Here is a 17,587-nt window from a genome sequence, read left to right on the forward strand (position 1 = left end):
GGGGGGGGGGGGGGGGGGTGCCTTCCAGCTGGGGCCGGTGGTGCGCACTATGCCGTACAACTGATATTTTTGTACGTCGCTTTGGATAAAAGCGTCTGCCAAATAAATGTAATGTAATGTAATATTATTCTTCCTTGGGTTGTGCTGCTGTCGTGTGGAGCCGGATTGGAAGAGTTGACTGGTTGTGTCTGAGCTCTGGAATGGGCCATGCCTTGAAAGGCTGGCCGTGGAGTATGAGATGTGAGCTCAGGCATGTTGAACTGCTGAAGTGTACTTCAGAAAAATGTCTCAGACTGTACTGTGCTCAAGAGACACAAAGGGTATACCACATGTCCTGTCTCGTGTATTATGCACATCAGAACTCCATCTGAGTTCAAATCTACGCCTTCATGTGGGCATGGAATGCTCTGGTGAATTTGAGTGATGATGCTTACTTTTGCTCTTGTTCTGGCCTTGTCTTTCAGCACCATGATTTTGGTGGGGTACGGTGGCTGTGGGGCTGAGGTGCAGGCTCTTGGCTTTGGCTGAGAGGTGTTTTTTGTCTGGGTGGGCCGTCTGTGGATTCTGGCTTATTAGAGCCATGGTGTCCAGGTGCCTTTGGGGCTAACCACTGGTAAATGTATGTGATTGTGAATGTTTATTTTTATGCAATAAGGACAATGATGTAATGAAATGAATGATGACGGTTCTTGGTTTTGGTGAATGGGGTGGATGGGGTGGACGGACGAAAGGTGTTTCTATGGTTTTTCTTCGTACATGATTATTATTTTTGCCTTTCTGTGTATTTTTTGCGCTTGTGTTTTTTCAGTCTTATTATTTATTTTCCGTTGTTCTGTTTATTTTATTTCTTATTTTTATTTTGTTATTTCAAAAAAATTTTCTGTTGTTTTTTCTCTAACACAAAATGCTCAAATGAATAATGAACCCATTGCATTTCATAATCTGTGGATTGCTTCTGCTTGTATACAGCTGTTCTCATTGTAAAGTATTAGCAAGAAAGCCATACCTACACAAATAACAGTGCTTACTATGTAAAACCATTTGACATTTAACTCCAAAAATGACTTACTGATGATTTACTGATGTACAGCACTGTATGAAGCTTAAGCAGCCTGTTCTGTTTATGTCTATTTCGTACAAAGGGCTCCACAAAATGGAAATCTATAAGTAGACTTGTTTAAGTTGACATCGTTTTGCTTTTCAGGAACATAATGTGTTAGACTCAGATAGACTCAGATAGACAGTCAGACTGGGTGACAGGGCCTGTGTGAGTAGGGCCAGTGCCGCCATCGGCAGATAGCACACCTTCCCCAACCAGTATGTGGTTGTGCGTGCGTGTGCATGTGTGTGTGTGTGTGTGTGTGTGTGTGTCATGGCGGCAGGTAGCTGGCAGCAGAAACACCCAAGAACAGTATTATAACATCTATTGCCTTCTTAAAGATCTAAGCACACAGCCTATACCTATTGTAACAACAAATCATAATGTAGTAGAAGATGATTGAGATGTACAAGGGATATTGGCAAGGATGAATCCATTTAGCAATTACTGTAATTGATTTTTAAGATAATAAATGTAGAAATGGGACACTTCTAATCCACCTTGATTTCAAATTTTCTGTAGTGTGCCCAGCTTGATTCAAGTTTCTTTTTTTTTTCCCAGTACAACTGTTATTATGGAGTTTAATGAGTGGAACTAGGTATTGGTGGGTTTGGTGGCAAGTATTGTGAAGAGGTAGTTGACTTGGCAGAATGGTCAAATAAACAGTTGCTATTCTTCCCACTAAGTGCATCCAGCACTGTAGATTGTACTTTCTATGAGGGGATTGAAATTTACATGGAAAAGTCTGATAGCCATGGGGAAATGTTGACACCAAAATACTTGATATTGCCAAAGTAAACAAAGAGGTGAATTTTGAGTTGTGCGCTTATTAGCTTGATTGTTTCTTGTAGAGAATGGGATATTTGTATATACACAAATAAATCATTGGCAAATACACTGATCTTCTGTTGTGCTTTGTGGATTTGGACTCTGAATTGCTTCTTTACTCAAGACATACTAAAATATCAAAATTGTAAACAGCAATTCCTTCAGTGAGAGCAATTAGTCCGCCCATAAACACATTGCTTTCTAAACCCTATCAGTAGAGCCAAAGGACATGTACACACGTACAAGTATTTAACATGAAAACAATTAAAATAATGAATCTAGTTCAACATAGGATGGACCCTTACCATTAACATTTGAAAAATACATCTAATTCATCGGTGTTAATAATGCAATTATTGATTTGATCCATCATTGTACAACCGTAAGTGGAAGTATCATTTTCTATAACTTGTACGTGGGTCTCCCTCAGATGCATACTACATATTTCATGGTCTCATAGTGAATTAGGTTTGTGTGTATCAGATGAATAGGAGGACCTAATTGTGTTCAGGGTTACAGCAAGACACAAATATGGTACACAGTACTCAAAAACGTTTTGATAATCAGCTACATCTTAGGACTAACTGGAAAATGAATACATTTCACTGGGAATGCAGTCATTTCAAATGCACAGCTCAGTCTTGACGGTGATCGACTTTGTAACCTGCACAGCATGTTTATGTATAATATTTATATTTACTATAAATAAATCACACTATGTATTTTCAGACATTTATTGTTGGTGGATGTTAATATAAACAAAACGTGAAATTGTACATTTTCAATTATTATGCAGCAAAAGCAAATATATTTACACATGTCTCTGCTAACCACTATTTAATATCCCTGAACCTCAAACCACCTGCAAGAAGTGCAATTATTAGGTTACTGCTATATACTGTAATATGTCAATGCCTTGTGTCAATATAAAATGTACTCTGGATGCATTTTGTGCAATATTTTTACTACAAGTACCACACTGACAACTAAGGTGCAAATAATAATTTAAAGACAAATATCACATCTTTCATAATTTTACTGTACACAATGTATACATCTTTAAAGAAATTGGCACAATGCAGTCCTCTGCTACTCCCAGTGACCAAAATCAAAAGCATTTATTCAGCAGGCAGCGAGTGATTTTAAAAAAAATGAAGATCAACATTTACTTCACAAGAGAAAAAGCAGGCTTACATGATTTGAGGAGAACAATGCTTTAAATAAACCAACTGACAAGACTCCACTAGACCAAGGTGACTATTGATAATGCATTCAGCTTTCAGGTGGTGCAGTCTTGTTCTAATGAAGTTCAAAAAAGCAAAGTTCCCTGACATCAAATGTTTTCTTAGATAGTGCTGTCAACAACATCGTAAAGCACAACAGAAAAACCTGTGAGAAATCTAGTCCATGGATTTGACAGTAAAGCTTACCATGTGCTTTGGGAGAATGTGTCATCTCTGCAGGTCACTGTATGTATGTTTCTGGAATGTGAAACATCCAAAAGCCCAAACAACACAACAAAGATCAGTAGTCAAAAAAGGACCGGATTAAGGGGATTTTTCCCCCCAAATTCTATTATTTTAAGCATTTTGCAATAATGTTGAATAAATCATCTTGGTGATCTGTAGTACAGCGGCATGTAGCGTGTACTGCACTACTATTGACCCAAATCCTTTATAAAAGCCCAGGGACCCCTCCTCTTTGTGGATGACACTGATGCAGTCTCTCATGCCCTCGTACTGGGTGTTGATGGGCAGGACCTCGAAGCCCAGGTCTGTGTTGTCGATGATGGTGCGCGTGCCCTGGATGTGGAGCCGGTGGAGGACGGTCTCCAGGGGGAAGAGCAGGACGTCGGCGCACAGGCTGGCCGCGAAGCTGGCCATGAGTTCGGGGAAGTAAGCGTCCAGCACGCTCTGCGCGCCGCTGGGCCCGTCGGCAGGCTGGCCGGGCGGGCTCTTCCTCCGGAGGAGGAACAGCACCGCCTTCTGGACACTGGAGCTGATGACGTAGTGGAGGACCCCGTGCAGGACTGTGGGGAACACCAGGCTCCACAGAGGCAGGAGGCGCTTGCTGTGGGGGATTCCCATGCCCATCACCCGGCCCACGCCTTCCTTCACACAGTCCAGGATTCCTGGGTTGTCTCGGATGATCTCACTCTGCCAAACGAGCCCACACTGGGCGTTAAGAATGCACAGACCTGTCCCCCTGAAACTTCCACTGGCGACAGGAAGTACGCAGAGGCGGCTTGTGATTCCACTGACATTAAACACACTGCAGGGTTTGTTATGGTTAGATACATGAGTGCTACTGTACTGGGTTTCATGCGGGCTATATCATCTAAAAAGAACTTTTGGCACAATATAGCCTAAGGCAAAAGGAATACCTGCAGAACATACATCCCACTAGTCTGTCATACATACAGAATCATCGGATGAAGAAAGTAGGGCTGCCCCCTGAAAGTCGACGATTCGAATCATCTGTCAGAGACCCCTCAGTCGACTGAGATTCTTAGAGCAGTCGGTTTGTTTTTGTTTTTTTTTTTCAAAAATGGACAGTGGTCATATTACAATACTGAATTATAAATAAAATAAAGGTAATTATAAATTAATGTTTATATTCTTTCAACCTGCGCGTGCTAGAAAAATTCCATGTGACAACATGCGCAGTAAACTGGAGGGAGAAGCCGAAACCGGGAGAAGGCGAAACCCGAAGAACACTGCATAACTTCGGAAAGTAAGAGCACTCCCGTTAAATCATTCATTTTATAGCCTATTATTTATTTTGTTGTTTAGGAAAAGCCTGAATACAAACGTTTGCTTTTCATCTTAAATAATTATAGGCTAATCCTAATTTGTGTTTAATTTGATTATTTGTTTAGGCTCTTACATCTGTTTAAATTTATTAGTTATTCTTTAGGCTGTGTTTAAAGGGAAATATAGGCGACATAGCTCAGGAGGTAAGACCGATTGTCTGGCAGTCGGAGGGTTGCCGGTTCAAACACCGCCCTGGGCGTGTCCTTGAGCAAGACACCTAATCCCTAACTGCCCTGGCGAATGAGAGGTATCAATTGTAAAGCGCTTTGGATAAAAGCTCTATATAAATGCAGTCCATTTACCATTTACTATTTACCAAATAGCCTACAGAAATAAAATATTCTTTGGAAGACCAGAGGTCATTTATTATTTCAAAGCGGACAATGCCGTAAATTTATTTAAACCGTTTGTATTTATTTTCATCTAAAAGAAGCATAATCTTAAATTGCCAAAATTTGTTAATGTATTATTTTACGTTTATTTATATTTATATATTACTTTTTGTATATAAAAAAATAAAAAGGGTCTCGTTGAAGACGAGACGTCAGTTATTTCAAGGCTGACAATACCGTTTATTTAAACTGTCCTTTACAAACGCATTATTTCAACTAAAATAATTAAAATCTTAAATTGCTTCATATGTTCATTTATTATTTTACGTTTGTTCAGATGTATAGGCCTATATTAGGCTTCTTATATTTAAAGAGAAATAAAGAAGTAGCCTAAGCCCCTATCCTGTTGCAGAAGATATGCCAGTTATTTCAAAGCGGACAATGCCGTGAATTTATTCAAACCGTTTCATTTGTTTGTTCATTTTTAATGGTTAAAGCAAAATAAAGAAGTTATAAGAGCTAGGTTTAACCAGAAACACCTGTGTAGCCTACTGTCTCATTATTCCGACACATGATTCCGACAAATCCGCACGCCGGCTAATGCATTGTCGGCAATTCAAATCAGCCATCTGGCGGATTTATTGATTTTAAATGCTCAAAAAATGTTCATATGACTCTGTTGCACTTGACTTGCACGTTAACGTGCTCTAAATAATCACTGAAACGCATACCAATGTACTATTTTGCCAGAAAGACTTATAGACCTTTATACATAAAACGAATCGTGGCATCATCGCATTGAACTGCCGAATCCGGTTCGACTAAGAAAATTCCGAGTCGAGCACAGCCCTAAAGAATCCGGTTCGACTAAGAAAATTCCGAGTCGAGCACAGCCCTAAAAAAAAGCATGTAATTTTGTTCTTGATGACTCAGATTGACAGCTTAGCTTAGCTTGCATGGTAGGTTATTATGTACACACCTTGATAACTCAAGGATAAGCCACAAGTACTTCTTAAAAGAACAGTGGGTTCCCACTCCCACTCATTCCCAAGTTTATATTTCCATTACAATTGAGTGATGTGCTCAGGATAAATATATGTTCTTGTAACAATTCTTTGGGTTACTTAGCTACTTTTGTGAGGCGTACATACATTTTGAAGGACACCATTGAAAATATATACTTTAAGGAAGCATATATCTACAAAGGCACACACTTCACTTTCCCTTTTTTTCAACTTCTGGTCATGGAATTACTGTACTAATTTCAATTTGAGCCATTTCAATTTTAGCACTGAGTAAACAGATTAGAAGAACTGATAATAAGGGAGCAATCTGATGAAATACGGAAGCATTTTCCTTGATGTACCGTCAACCTTAATCTTAAATGAACCGCTTTTTAATTTTGTTCTTGCTGGTTCGGGAACGTTATATTGACAGAACAAAGAACAGAAAAGAAAATTTTTTTGATTCTGCTCGGAGAGAACAGCTAGAGTAGAACAGACAGGTGCAATTGCACATGTTATGTCAATCATTTCCAACTTGTGCCTGCAGGTTCAAACGTGCCCGCCTACAGCTACAATACCACCTGCGCCCCCAATATCTGTAGGGGGACCTGCGGGCCTACCCACCCAATACCACAGGGCAAGTCAGCACGCTACACAAGCTTAATCAAGACATTTCACAAGACATTCTACGGAACAAACATGCTTTAAGTTGCCTTCTCTTGTTCTGAGCATTCCACAACCAAATACTAACCTGCACTGTTTCAATGAGACTTGCGGAGTAAAACGGCATGGCGACCACATAGGACAAACTGGAAGAGAGAGAAGACATGACATTTACTTGACAGGTGACTGAAGCATAGTGAAAGAGTGGGATATGAATTTTTCCTTATACATATATCTCAAAAAGCATCTAGCAGGGATTTCCTCTGACTTTTTCAGATAACGCAACGTCTGACAAAATTACTCAATAGTTTTACAATGAGTACATGGTGGAATATCCGATTTCACATCACAAGAAATGCTCTAAAGCACACCAAAATCTCTGAACATGGAGCAGTAGAGCAAACCTAATCGTATGATAATTTTTTAAAAACATAACCATATAAAAATGATCTTTTATGGGATTATGGCAAAACAAAAACTTACCCCTTGAGTACCAAGTGTCCAATGACTTGCTTTGGATTCCACTTGTGTGATAACTCCCTGAAGCAAACAGAGGCAAAAATAAAACACAATTTGTCAATGAAGCCATCACAACATGCAGATAATGATAACAAATATTCAAGATCTGCTGTATTTTCATGTCATATTTATTTATTTTTTTGCTCTCTCCTTTATTGGTTGCTTCTCTTAAAAGGAGGTTATCTTGCTGTTTAACTGCAGCCAAGGGACAGGCAATTCCCTTTTTCTTAATTGTGTCTCATATGGTAGTTTTTACCCTCATCACCAATTAGAGAATATAAGTAGAAAGACATTTAATTTACGCAAATAAATCCTATTACTACCAATCAGGTTTACCAAATTAAAAAAGAAATTACAAAGGCAACAATATGGATGTGAGGGATCACAAATCTAAAATTGTGCGGTGCTGAGCCAAATCAAGAAAAAAAAGTCTTTGTCACAAACAATATGGAGTGCACTGTACAGTATATTATGCCACCATAATGGTTGAGAACACATAACAAAATGTAAAATTATGCACACTTTGCAGTGTGCTGAAAAAATACACTATCACATTCCACTAGCAGACAATATAACTAAGAATACTGGAATTAATGTTCGCTAATGCAGATCTGTCAAGTTATTTGTTTGTTAAATGTTGAAAAGTGAATCCATTCCATCTTCCTCTATTGCAAGCTCGTGTTCCACCATATGTATGTTATGTGGGTCATCATTTATAAAACACGGACACTGAAAAAATATAATACACTCCTTGTGAGTGTCTTGTAAGCATCAAAGCAAAAGCTATTGTGATTTCCTTCCGTGTTATACTTTTGACAATGAATGTGTCCCTAGAATTTGTAAACTGTAGCCTTTAGCTGACAATCATGTCTCCATTTTGCTGTATACAGAGCAGTCTATGCTACGAAGGTGAAGATGTATAGACAACAAACATAAGTTGCATTTGAAATGAACATAAATAGAATAGAATGTCTTTATTTTTCCCAGGGGGAACTAAACTGAAACTAAACTGAAAATGAACTGAACCGGTATAACAAGAAGCTACCACGAGGCAGTGTAAGGTCAGACTAGAAAACCAATGCAGCAAGTCTGACTCACAGTGGTTTCATCAGGGTTCCATCAGTGTACAAGGTGAGACAGAGCAGATACCGATACAGATGTCTCCAGGCTAATATATACTATATATCACAAGACATTTTCGACAGGTGATACTTGACATTGACTAAATGACATTCATGCTATTCAACATTCCTTAGCAAGTGTAGCCTGACACATTTTTCAATGCAACCCATAAAATTTGGTTATGTTGCAAATACTGACTTACTTTATTGCACATTGCGGTTAAACAGCCACACACACACACACACACACACACACACAGGCCAAAAGTATCAGACCACCTGTGTTTGTGTGTATCTGCAAAAAAGCCCTTGCTACGTTCTGTTTACAAGAAGAAAAGACTTCACTGGGCCAAGCACCAACAACTCTGGCCTGAGAAAATTTTGAAAAAAAGGCAGATGCACATTCTTTTAGACCAGCAGATCGTAGTTGCCAATTCACTGTAGACAGGGAAACTGTTTTCTCTCTAGTCGCATCAAGTTCTTCCTGTTGTTGTGGTGCAGTTTTATAAAGGTTTCTTTTGCTAGACACTGCAAGATATTTGTCTTCTACCTCTGATGTTATCCTTCTTCTTCTTGGTCTTCTCCTGTTAACATCCCTGCCCATCAGCTGGACCCTTCTGAGTGTGTACTGAACACTGCACCTTGAAAACTTAGGTTCTTTGCAATTCCTTGCTGGGAATAACCTTGCCTCAATGTTTACTTGGCTCTGCACATCTAAGCCTAACTCCTTCTTTCCTATATTTCTTGCAACTTTAGTGCTTATTTTACTTGCACTACATGCCAATGGTATTAGACTACCTGTGGTTTTTTTTTTTTTTTTTAACTTAAGAAAGATAAGATTTTATTCCATTGTACTACCCCTCCAGGTCCCTCCCTTCCCTCCACCTCCCACTTAGCAAAATGATTGGATAGACTTCCAACAGTTAGTTTAAATGTATTTAAAGCCAAAGGAGGTTGTCGTTGTCCATGTCTTTCCCATAGGTCTAAATTCAGATCCTACTGAAACACAAGCCAGTTGAGCAGTCTTTGTTACTGAACCTCCTGCCATTTGAGCTCCAATAGTGAGCGTCTTTAAACGTCACTTCGATCTTTTCCTCTTTATCCAATTCTGGGCCTGCTCAGCATTTTTATACATGCCACGGAGCATGATAGAATGTTAGTTACTTAATTGTATCATGTAGTACACCTGTATGGAAGCATCGTCATTCGTTATATTCCTTCACTCATTTATTCAGGTTTTTCCTTTAATTTGCCACCCACCCATATTATATATATATATATATATATGTGTGTATGTTTGTATATGTGTGTGTGTGTGTGTATATATATATATATATATACACACACACACACTCACACACAACATGGTGGTCACCATGTTCTTATGTCTTCATTAGGTCTCTCATTTAATTGAACTGCGTATTATTTGCAGTTTTAGTTATATATTTTCATTACGTTACTTTACAGTACATTTATCTGTGGGTCTTGCTGTGCAACTTCCTCAGTATAAGTTCCAAATATCAGAGTAATACAGCTTGAAAACTCTTGTGATTATTACTTAATGACAACTATTCCGCTACGTATATTCTGTGTCATCTGCGGAAAATTTACACTAACCAGCACTTGGTTACTATTCACTCAAATACATACACTTCAGCATACTTGCTTATAATCTGCTTTTGCAGTTGGTTCATAGGAGCTATACACCAACAGGCACAATTACAATGATATGCACATGCACATGCACACACAGACACACACTCGTTCGGAACTGGCTTACCTTGGCAATGGACTGCATTCACTAATAAGGCCCTCTGTACCCAGTGTGACCCCCTGCACCACGAAAGTACTGCCCATGCCTTTCCATAAGGCCTTTGGACCCTGGGAAGGAGATGGGGGAGACAGAGAGTATAAAAATTAAAAAAGAGATAAATGAAACAAAAATAGATGGCAATTTCATTTCAGACAACAAACAACAATAGCTTCACTTACTCCAAATAATACTGAAAACCTGTTGTTCAATATTCTTTGGATATAACCAAACCCACACACTTAAAAGTTGAAGATTTCTTTAAAATAATATTTTATTTTTACTTTTCTTAATTTTATTTACTTAAAGTTTATTTAACAGGGACAACAAATAATAAAACATTGAAATATAGGGTAGGCAATACCGCCCATACATATAACCACTTAGGCAAAACCCCTATACATGTGACTTCACTAAGCAAGAACCCCTGTAAACCTTGAGGCAAAACCTCCCAAAATATAACCCTCCCCTCTACAAATAAACCTCCTAAGCAACAATCCGCTACATATGCCCATACACCAGTTTACAGTGAAGGAAGGTATAGTGTAGCCTATATATATATATATATTGTGCATATCATGATATGCTGAGGTCAAATAGGTCTACCTCAAATGGTAGTAAAATTATGACTCGCATATCTGATGAAAAAAATCATGATAAATAAAACAATGGATTAATGCTTCCATTTCAGTAAAGTTTCTGTTTTTATGTGCGGATGAATGGGGCCTTCGTACGTTGCCTTAAAATGTAGACCCTGGGATATGATGTCAGACATGTGCAAAAGTGGAGGGAGCATGATGAGCACATCTGTTTCAATGGTTCGTGCCTGAGAAAAAAAGACGCATCTATGCAGCGGATCATGATAAAGGCCTTGCGCATCGCTTCGCACAGGGGCTCGCATATCTCTTGGATAGCCCCGAGTTGTTCCGTTTGACTGTTCTTACCTGAGTTTTAGTGACGTTGTACATCACACTGATAGCAGTGAATGGCGATAGATGGTAATTCCGCGCATGATAGTTCACCTGCAGGCAGCACATATGAAACAGGATCAGTTTTTTTAGCCATCCTTCAAAGCAAATGCAACACAGCTTTGCTTCTCCATTTGACAGAAACGCAAAATTATTAAACCGTGGGCCCTTCAATTGGCTTTGCTCAAATTGGTGGGAATAACTTTCAGTTGGATTCAGTCACCATTCAAAAGGTGTAGGTCAGGATCCCGTAAAAGTGTGCCAACTAAACCCTAAGGAAGACATAAGGCCAGTAATCCAATGGGATTCTCCATTTCAGCTTTTCCAAAAGATGATCCTGACGCCAGCCTGCCCAGGCTGTGACTCAGGGCTTCTGGGGAAATAACCCTGAAACAAACTTTTACGACACAACTATCTCAACATATATGAATCATACGCTGTCCACAAATGTTCAGAGGTGAATCTACACTGGCCGCTGTCCACAGATGTTCAGAGGCAAATGGGGTTACTCATGTGCCTAAGAAAAATAATCAGCTCTACAAACAGACACAATTATGCAATAATAAATATTAATGCGACAGAATAAAACAAAAAACATCAATAGTTATTATCAAAATATCAGAGAATGTAAATAGACTCCTCTGCTGCAATGCCCTCCATTCATTTAGGAAGGCGTACACAAACACTAAACAGACTTTCGTTGCACACAAACATTCCAGCCACTGCATTGACCTTTGATTATTTAGGAAGGCAGGCACAAACAGACTTTCGTTCCAGTACTGCACCAAAGTTCTGCGCCACAGCTAGCACAGGTAGAACGCAGGCATTAATCGATGTTAAGGGTTGGCATCGTGTGATGGGGGGTTACGCTGCCAACAGAAACATCTGCTCCGTGGGTGACACTTAATTGTGTGTCGCTGTGCGCAGCGCTGGGCCACAGCTGGCACTGGCATGGTCACAATTTGATTCTGGACCGTGGGCCATATTGCTTTGCGAAGGCTAGGGGTTTCAATGACGAACACACATCACACTTTATTCCCAATGTTGCAACAGGAAAAAAAAAAAAGAACACTCAGAGACAAGACAGTTAAGCTGCAATTTCCAAGAAGTTACATCCTTGGCCTGAAAAAATCTTATCTTGGAGACTTGAGTTGGGAATTCCAGCCCTAACCTCTAACACAGATATTTCAGATACGTGCCGTTTGTGACACTGAAAGGACCAAACAAAACTAGGGAAAGGGATGGTCAAATGAAATAAATGTGCTGGAGGATTTTCACTAAATACTTCTGTAGATTTATAGACTGTTTGTTGCAGTCTTTAGCTTAGCTAAAAACATACAGGCACAAGACTGCTAGACATTTTCTTGCAACGTTCTCTTAATTTACACCTTTGCTGAAGTAAGAGCAGGCCCCCCTTCCATTCACATTTGCCTTTGGCATCATTTTAAACAGGAGGACTGAAAAAAATCTGGACAGGTTTGCTGGCGAATGATTCAGTGTGATTTGACCTTTGTCTTATAATCGTCTCATAGAAAGTGAAGATGCCAAGTAATCCTTCCCTCTTTAGCTATTGCCTATTATCTAAATTTTCCCTATCACAAAAAGGGGAACAAATGACATAAGAACAAAGGTTTTTCATATTTTAGATCAAGTTGTAGATGTGAGCAGACGATTGTCTCATGCTTACCTGGCACTGACGACGAAACACAATGCAAGGGTGTGCCAACACATTTTCTGTGAAGAGACTGAGAAGAAGAAAACATTAAATGAACCGCAGACACACTGAATGTCATTCTTTAAGAGAAGACAAGCAAGTAAGACGGTAATCCGAATATCCTGTTTTGTCGATAATTATTTCATAGTTGTAGCAAAACATCAAAAAATCAATAAACACACAAACATTTTAATTATGCATTGGCTTTTCATTGGCTCAGCATGTTAAAGTGGCAATCTTTATTTTTTTCATATCATAAAATGCAATATTTGATACCTTTTAACGATAGCAAATAATGTAGCAAAGAAATCGAAAATAGCATCTTTAAAACAAGGTTTGAAAGGTTGCTCAATATTATTGTGTCAGACGACATTGTTGTTTGTCTCTCGGCAGTCCTCTATTTCCCAAATACACTATCGCTGAATTATATTCTAAAAAAAATAAACACTCAATGTGTTCCTAATAATAACTTTGTTATGAAAGTAACTCTAGTATTTGGCATGTGAACTTTTGTGACCAGCAGTCACCACAGATGTCACCAAACACACCAAAACTGTAAAATTACGGCTAGCCACTTTAACTATAAATATATTAAACCTGTCACACATCTTAGGCAAACTACAATATTTACCAGTTGTGTAGATGATTTGAGATAATCATCCATAAATTGAATCTGTCATTAGAGTTATGTACAATAATTTAAAAACTTGTACTATTTGTACCACATTGATAAAGGCAGTCAATTTGACACTTGCGTTTTTTCCTTTTAGGTCAAAGCCATGTAAAAGTTATACATTGTAGGGTTATTTGAGCATAAAATGTACTTGGCAGCAGCTGCCTCGTGAAATAGATTAACAAATGAAATCTATTAACTTCCGAGACAGTGGGTTTTGAAAGAAGCCTTTTTGTTCCAACTCCCCCGCCAGAGTTAAAATGGTGAATTGTGAAATAATGATGAACTTCAAGCATCCTGAATATGGTCGTGGTCATGCATTGAAACAGAAAGACTATCAAAGGAATAGTCACACAGGATTACACAAAATAAATATTGGTAAGTGATACATTACCTTGCCAGCCCTATGCCAAATCCAGCAAATCTGTTTAACTGCTCTGTAAGAGAAAGATTACTGATAGTATTACAAGAGCTCAAGCGGCACAAATAAGTGAGATCAATTGCCAAGAATGCACTAACTAGAAAAACTGATAAGCTCGATTACAATTCAGAGTTTCTACAGAAAGATAGCTGCAATCAATCAATCTATCAATCAATATTACAATATTACACATGTTGTCCTGAACTGAACATATTTAAACTGTTAGGCTTCCCATTTAATTTATGATCAAAATGTATGTAAATTACACGTACGTAGCCAGCCTAATTTTTAGGATTTCGTTCTGAATTTAACACTCAGTGTTTAGGCCACAGCCCACTGTGGCAAGCTTGAATCTGAGCTGAACTCTGTTCACTCAAACTGGGACAACTCTGCAGCAGCACAGTTAACATGTAAATGAAGGGAGATTATATAGACTGTAACATAAAACTTAATGACTGAACATTTCAGCCACTAAGACAGAAGGAGCAGTCAAGCAGATAGCCGTTGGGTTTATAATGGCAAAAACTTTGCAAATCATTAAGTGGATGAACAAAACTTGCTTGGCGAATATGTTATAAGAATTGAGTACTGTTTGCACAGTTTGTTTGGTTCAGTAACAGTTGACTCATGCATTGCCAGTTATTCTTCGGTATGTTCCAAATAAGTAAGCTAGAGGGAGTTACATGAAATACTCTCAAATGATTTTACACAAAAAAGACAACAAATGCTGACCATATAAACACAAAATTCATAAATAAAACATCTGACTCACATCTATGACAAATAAAGGGGTGAATATGGTACATGGAATATGTCTCTCTAAAACCTCCACTGAAAACTCAGTAAGGGCATATTTACAAATGATGACTAAACCGTCAAGGTGAATCTACACTGGCTACACATCAGAAGGCCTGAACTCTGATAACCCACTACCCTGGGCATTTGTATAAAGCCACTGAGCATGTGCACAGCAGGGTGGTGCATCCAGATAAAGCTCAGCAGCTCAACACTTCAAAGGACAAGTGCACTCCTGTTAGACTGCTTTGACTTAAAACTCTTCATATCGCTGCAGTGGCCAATTTGAACATTGTCACTTTAAGAAAATCAATAAATCTGCCATCATACACTCTTGTGGTGCCTAGTAAATTTAATCGTTATTACAATTATAAATGTATGAATTGTATACAGTTACTAACATTAGCTACAACCCAGTTATATGGAGTTGTACACAGTCATACAAAGATTTACTATGTCACAGTGAAAACTGACCTAGTGTTAGCGATGTTGCAAGAGGTACGAGGCTGAATCAGATGCCATCATGCCAGGGAGGAAACTAATGTCGATGCCACTGACAGTGTGAAGAACAAAACAGCCGGAAAAGTACAGATCATTTCACAAGTAAAAAGTGAGATAATCTACTTCAAGGCAGTCAGCTATCAGGGCATAATGACCATCGCGGTTCTTCACCTCCGCATTGGTCACTATTTTCCAAAAGCTGTTCACCTCATTGTGGATTATCCCGTTCTTGTATTAGTTGTCAAATTAACCATACTTTTGTGCATGGCTGGGATTAAAGTGAATTAAATGTGTTAGCCTACATGTTTGAGCAAACATTAAGAAGCAGCCTCTTCCTAAAAACTTCTGTTGATAAGTTCAGACCCCTGGCAATAAGGGTTCAGAAAAGGGGCAGAATTGTCAATCTGAAGCATGCATCTTTTTCTACGTTAAAGACAAATTTTTGATTGTTTCAAGAAAAGTGATTGAGAGCTCACTGCAGCAGCTCCTATTAGGTGTTTCACGAAACCTCCCTCTCTCATCACTACTGTCATGACATAATCCTATTATTACTGTAATGAAAGAATAGGCACATATACTGTTTGGAAGCAGAGTTTACACTGGAGGCAAGACATAGTAAGCTGAGGCACAAAAGGAGGACTCAATCAGTGTGAATAACGACCAATTCGCTAAAAATATTTTTAAAAGAGACCCTCATTATTATAAACAAAACGAAAAACACAAATGGAAACACATATCACAAAACAACAGAAACATTGAATGCAATATTGTAATCTCCGATACGTTGGTTTGCATCAGCTAATCGTGTAGAGGGGAAACAAAAACAAAAAGTGATAAAAACTCAGCCAGTACAATAGCAACAATGCAGCCAGGGCAATGCCACACACCAAGAATGGGTAATACATGTAGCATTTCTACTGACTGGGTTTGTTCATTCCAAATAAATGTCTTATGTCTCATTAGAAAATAAGCATGTAGTGTGGGAGAACTTAGCTGAAATAACGACACCTAGCTGAGTTCCGTAAGTAGCTGCCAAACATTAAATCATTGTCACTTGCACTATCTGCGTTTTTTTTTTTAATTTTTTTTTTTTTACTTAGGATGCGCCACACTCTCACTCATCACTGATTCTGAATGTACTTGACCAGAACTGTAAATAGTAAGTGGTCCATGCTAAATATATGAATTTACTTTTTTAAAGCAACAATACACCATGCTAATCAACGCTAGCGAACGTCAGCTGAACACACTGAACACGTCGCTGGGCCTATGGTTTCGAAGTCCAACGACATATTAAAAATGGATTATTTTCGAAAACGAAACCGAAAGAAATTCGTTTGTAGCCTTTAAAGTGTTTCCAGTGATTTCTGGTTTTGAACTCGTCTGTGCTGTCAAAACAATGGTAAGTGCATGTTTGGTCGCCTAACGTCACTGCCTAGTATAACCCTTACCAGATGATCCAGCAGCAGACTGTATGTCTTCGGATCCAGGGACTGCAGGTGGGGCCGTTTCAAACTGGGGAGTGCGTTCACCATAATGCAAATTTCTACTACCAGGAATATCTGGGGGTGTTGTAACCCAGTGCTGGAGATCCGTGCCGGACGAATTATTAAATGACCTTGCAGCATATCCCCCATAGGAAGGATCTTCTCTTCCCCTGTAACCTAAGCCATCAAAGCTTTCCGGTCGACGAGAAGTCATGTTTGGGCAATGACAACGAAGGTACCCAGCGGATGGAAACGCAATGTATTCCGATGTGCAGCTATTTTCAAGCTAAGAGCAACACAGGCAACACATCGAAAACAACACCATCTGAATGATTATGATTATTAGATAGCTACATTGGCTAGCTCATTGGCAACTACCTAGCAAAACAACGCAGCCTAACTGCAAGCACTGTAGCAACCGGAACAGTTTAATTCTCTTCCTCCTTCTCTTTTCTTCAGTAGCATTATGGGATATGTAGGCAATGTGGACAACGGTGTCACAAATCAACTTTTTTAGCCTATTGAAAAATGACTAAATAGCCTACTATCATTTGACAAGTAATACAAGAACGGGATAATCCAAATAATAACTAGATAATAACGTCCGTGGTCGAACGATAATTTCACATTACATTATTTACTGCAAGCTATGGACATGCCACATTTTAAGCGACAGACCAGGTACGCCTACAAATAGTAACCCAGCCTCTGTCCACAGCATAGACTGTATAAAAAGTCAACAGAAGTGTAACAACAGTTCACACAGTTCAGTATGGAGCGAGAACACAACCGCACGGTTGAGAAGATCGCTGTAGTCTAACGGCTGTCTTATTGATCAA

General features: G+C 38.9%; 1 protein-coding gene across 1 annotated transcript; it reads right to left on the bottom strand.

Moving 5' to 3' along the window:
- Positions 1–2,647: 2,647 nt before the first annotated feature.
- Positions 2,648–17,203, bottom strand: slc25a46 (solute carrier family 25 member 46). The gene is made up of 8 exons (XM_035391760.1): positions 16,713–17,203; positions 13,939–13,981; positions 12,845–12,902; positions 11,134–11,211; positions 10,160–10,260; positions 7,223–7,279; positions 6,828–6,885; positions 2,648–4,083 (listed from the first exon to the last, which is right to left on the bottom strand). Exons 1-8 carry the CDS (start codon positions 16,960–16,962, stop codon positions 3,508–3,510), a joined length of 1,221 nt encoding a protein of 406 aa, XP_035247651.1. The 5' UTR covers positions 16,963–17,203; the 3' UTR covers positions 2,648–3,507.
- Positions 17,204–17,587: the final 384 nt, after the last annotated feature.

Source organism: Anguilla anguilla, chromosome 14 (genome assembly GCF_013347855.1).
Source record: "Anguilla anguilla isolate fAngAng1 chromosome 14, fAngAng1.pri, whole genome shotgun sequence".
Taxonomy (NCBI): Eukaryota; Metazoa; Chordata; class Actinopteri; order Anguilliformes; family Anguillidae; genus Anguilla; species Anguilla anguilla.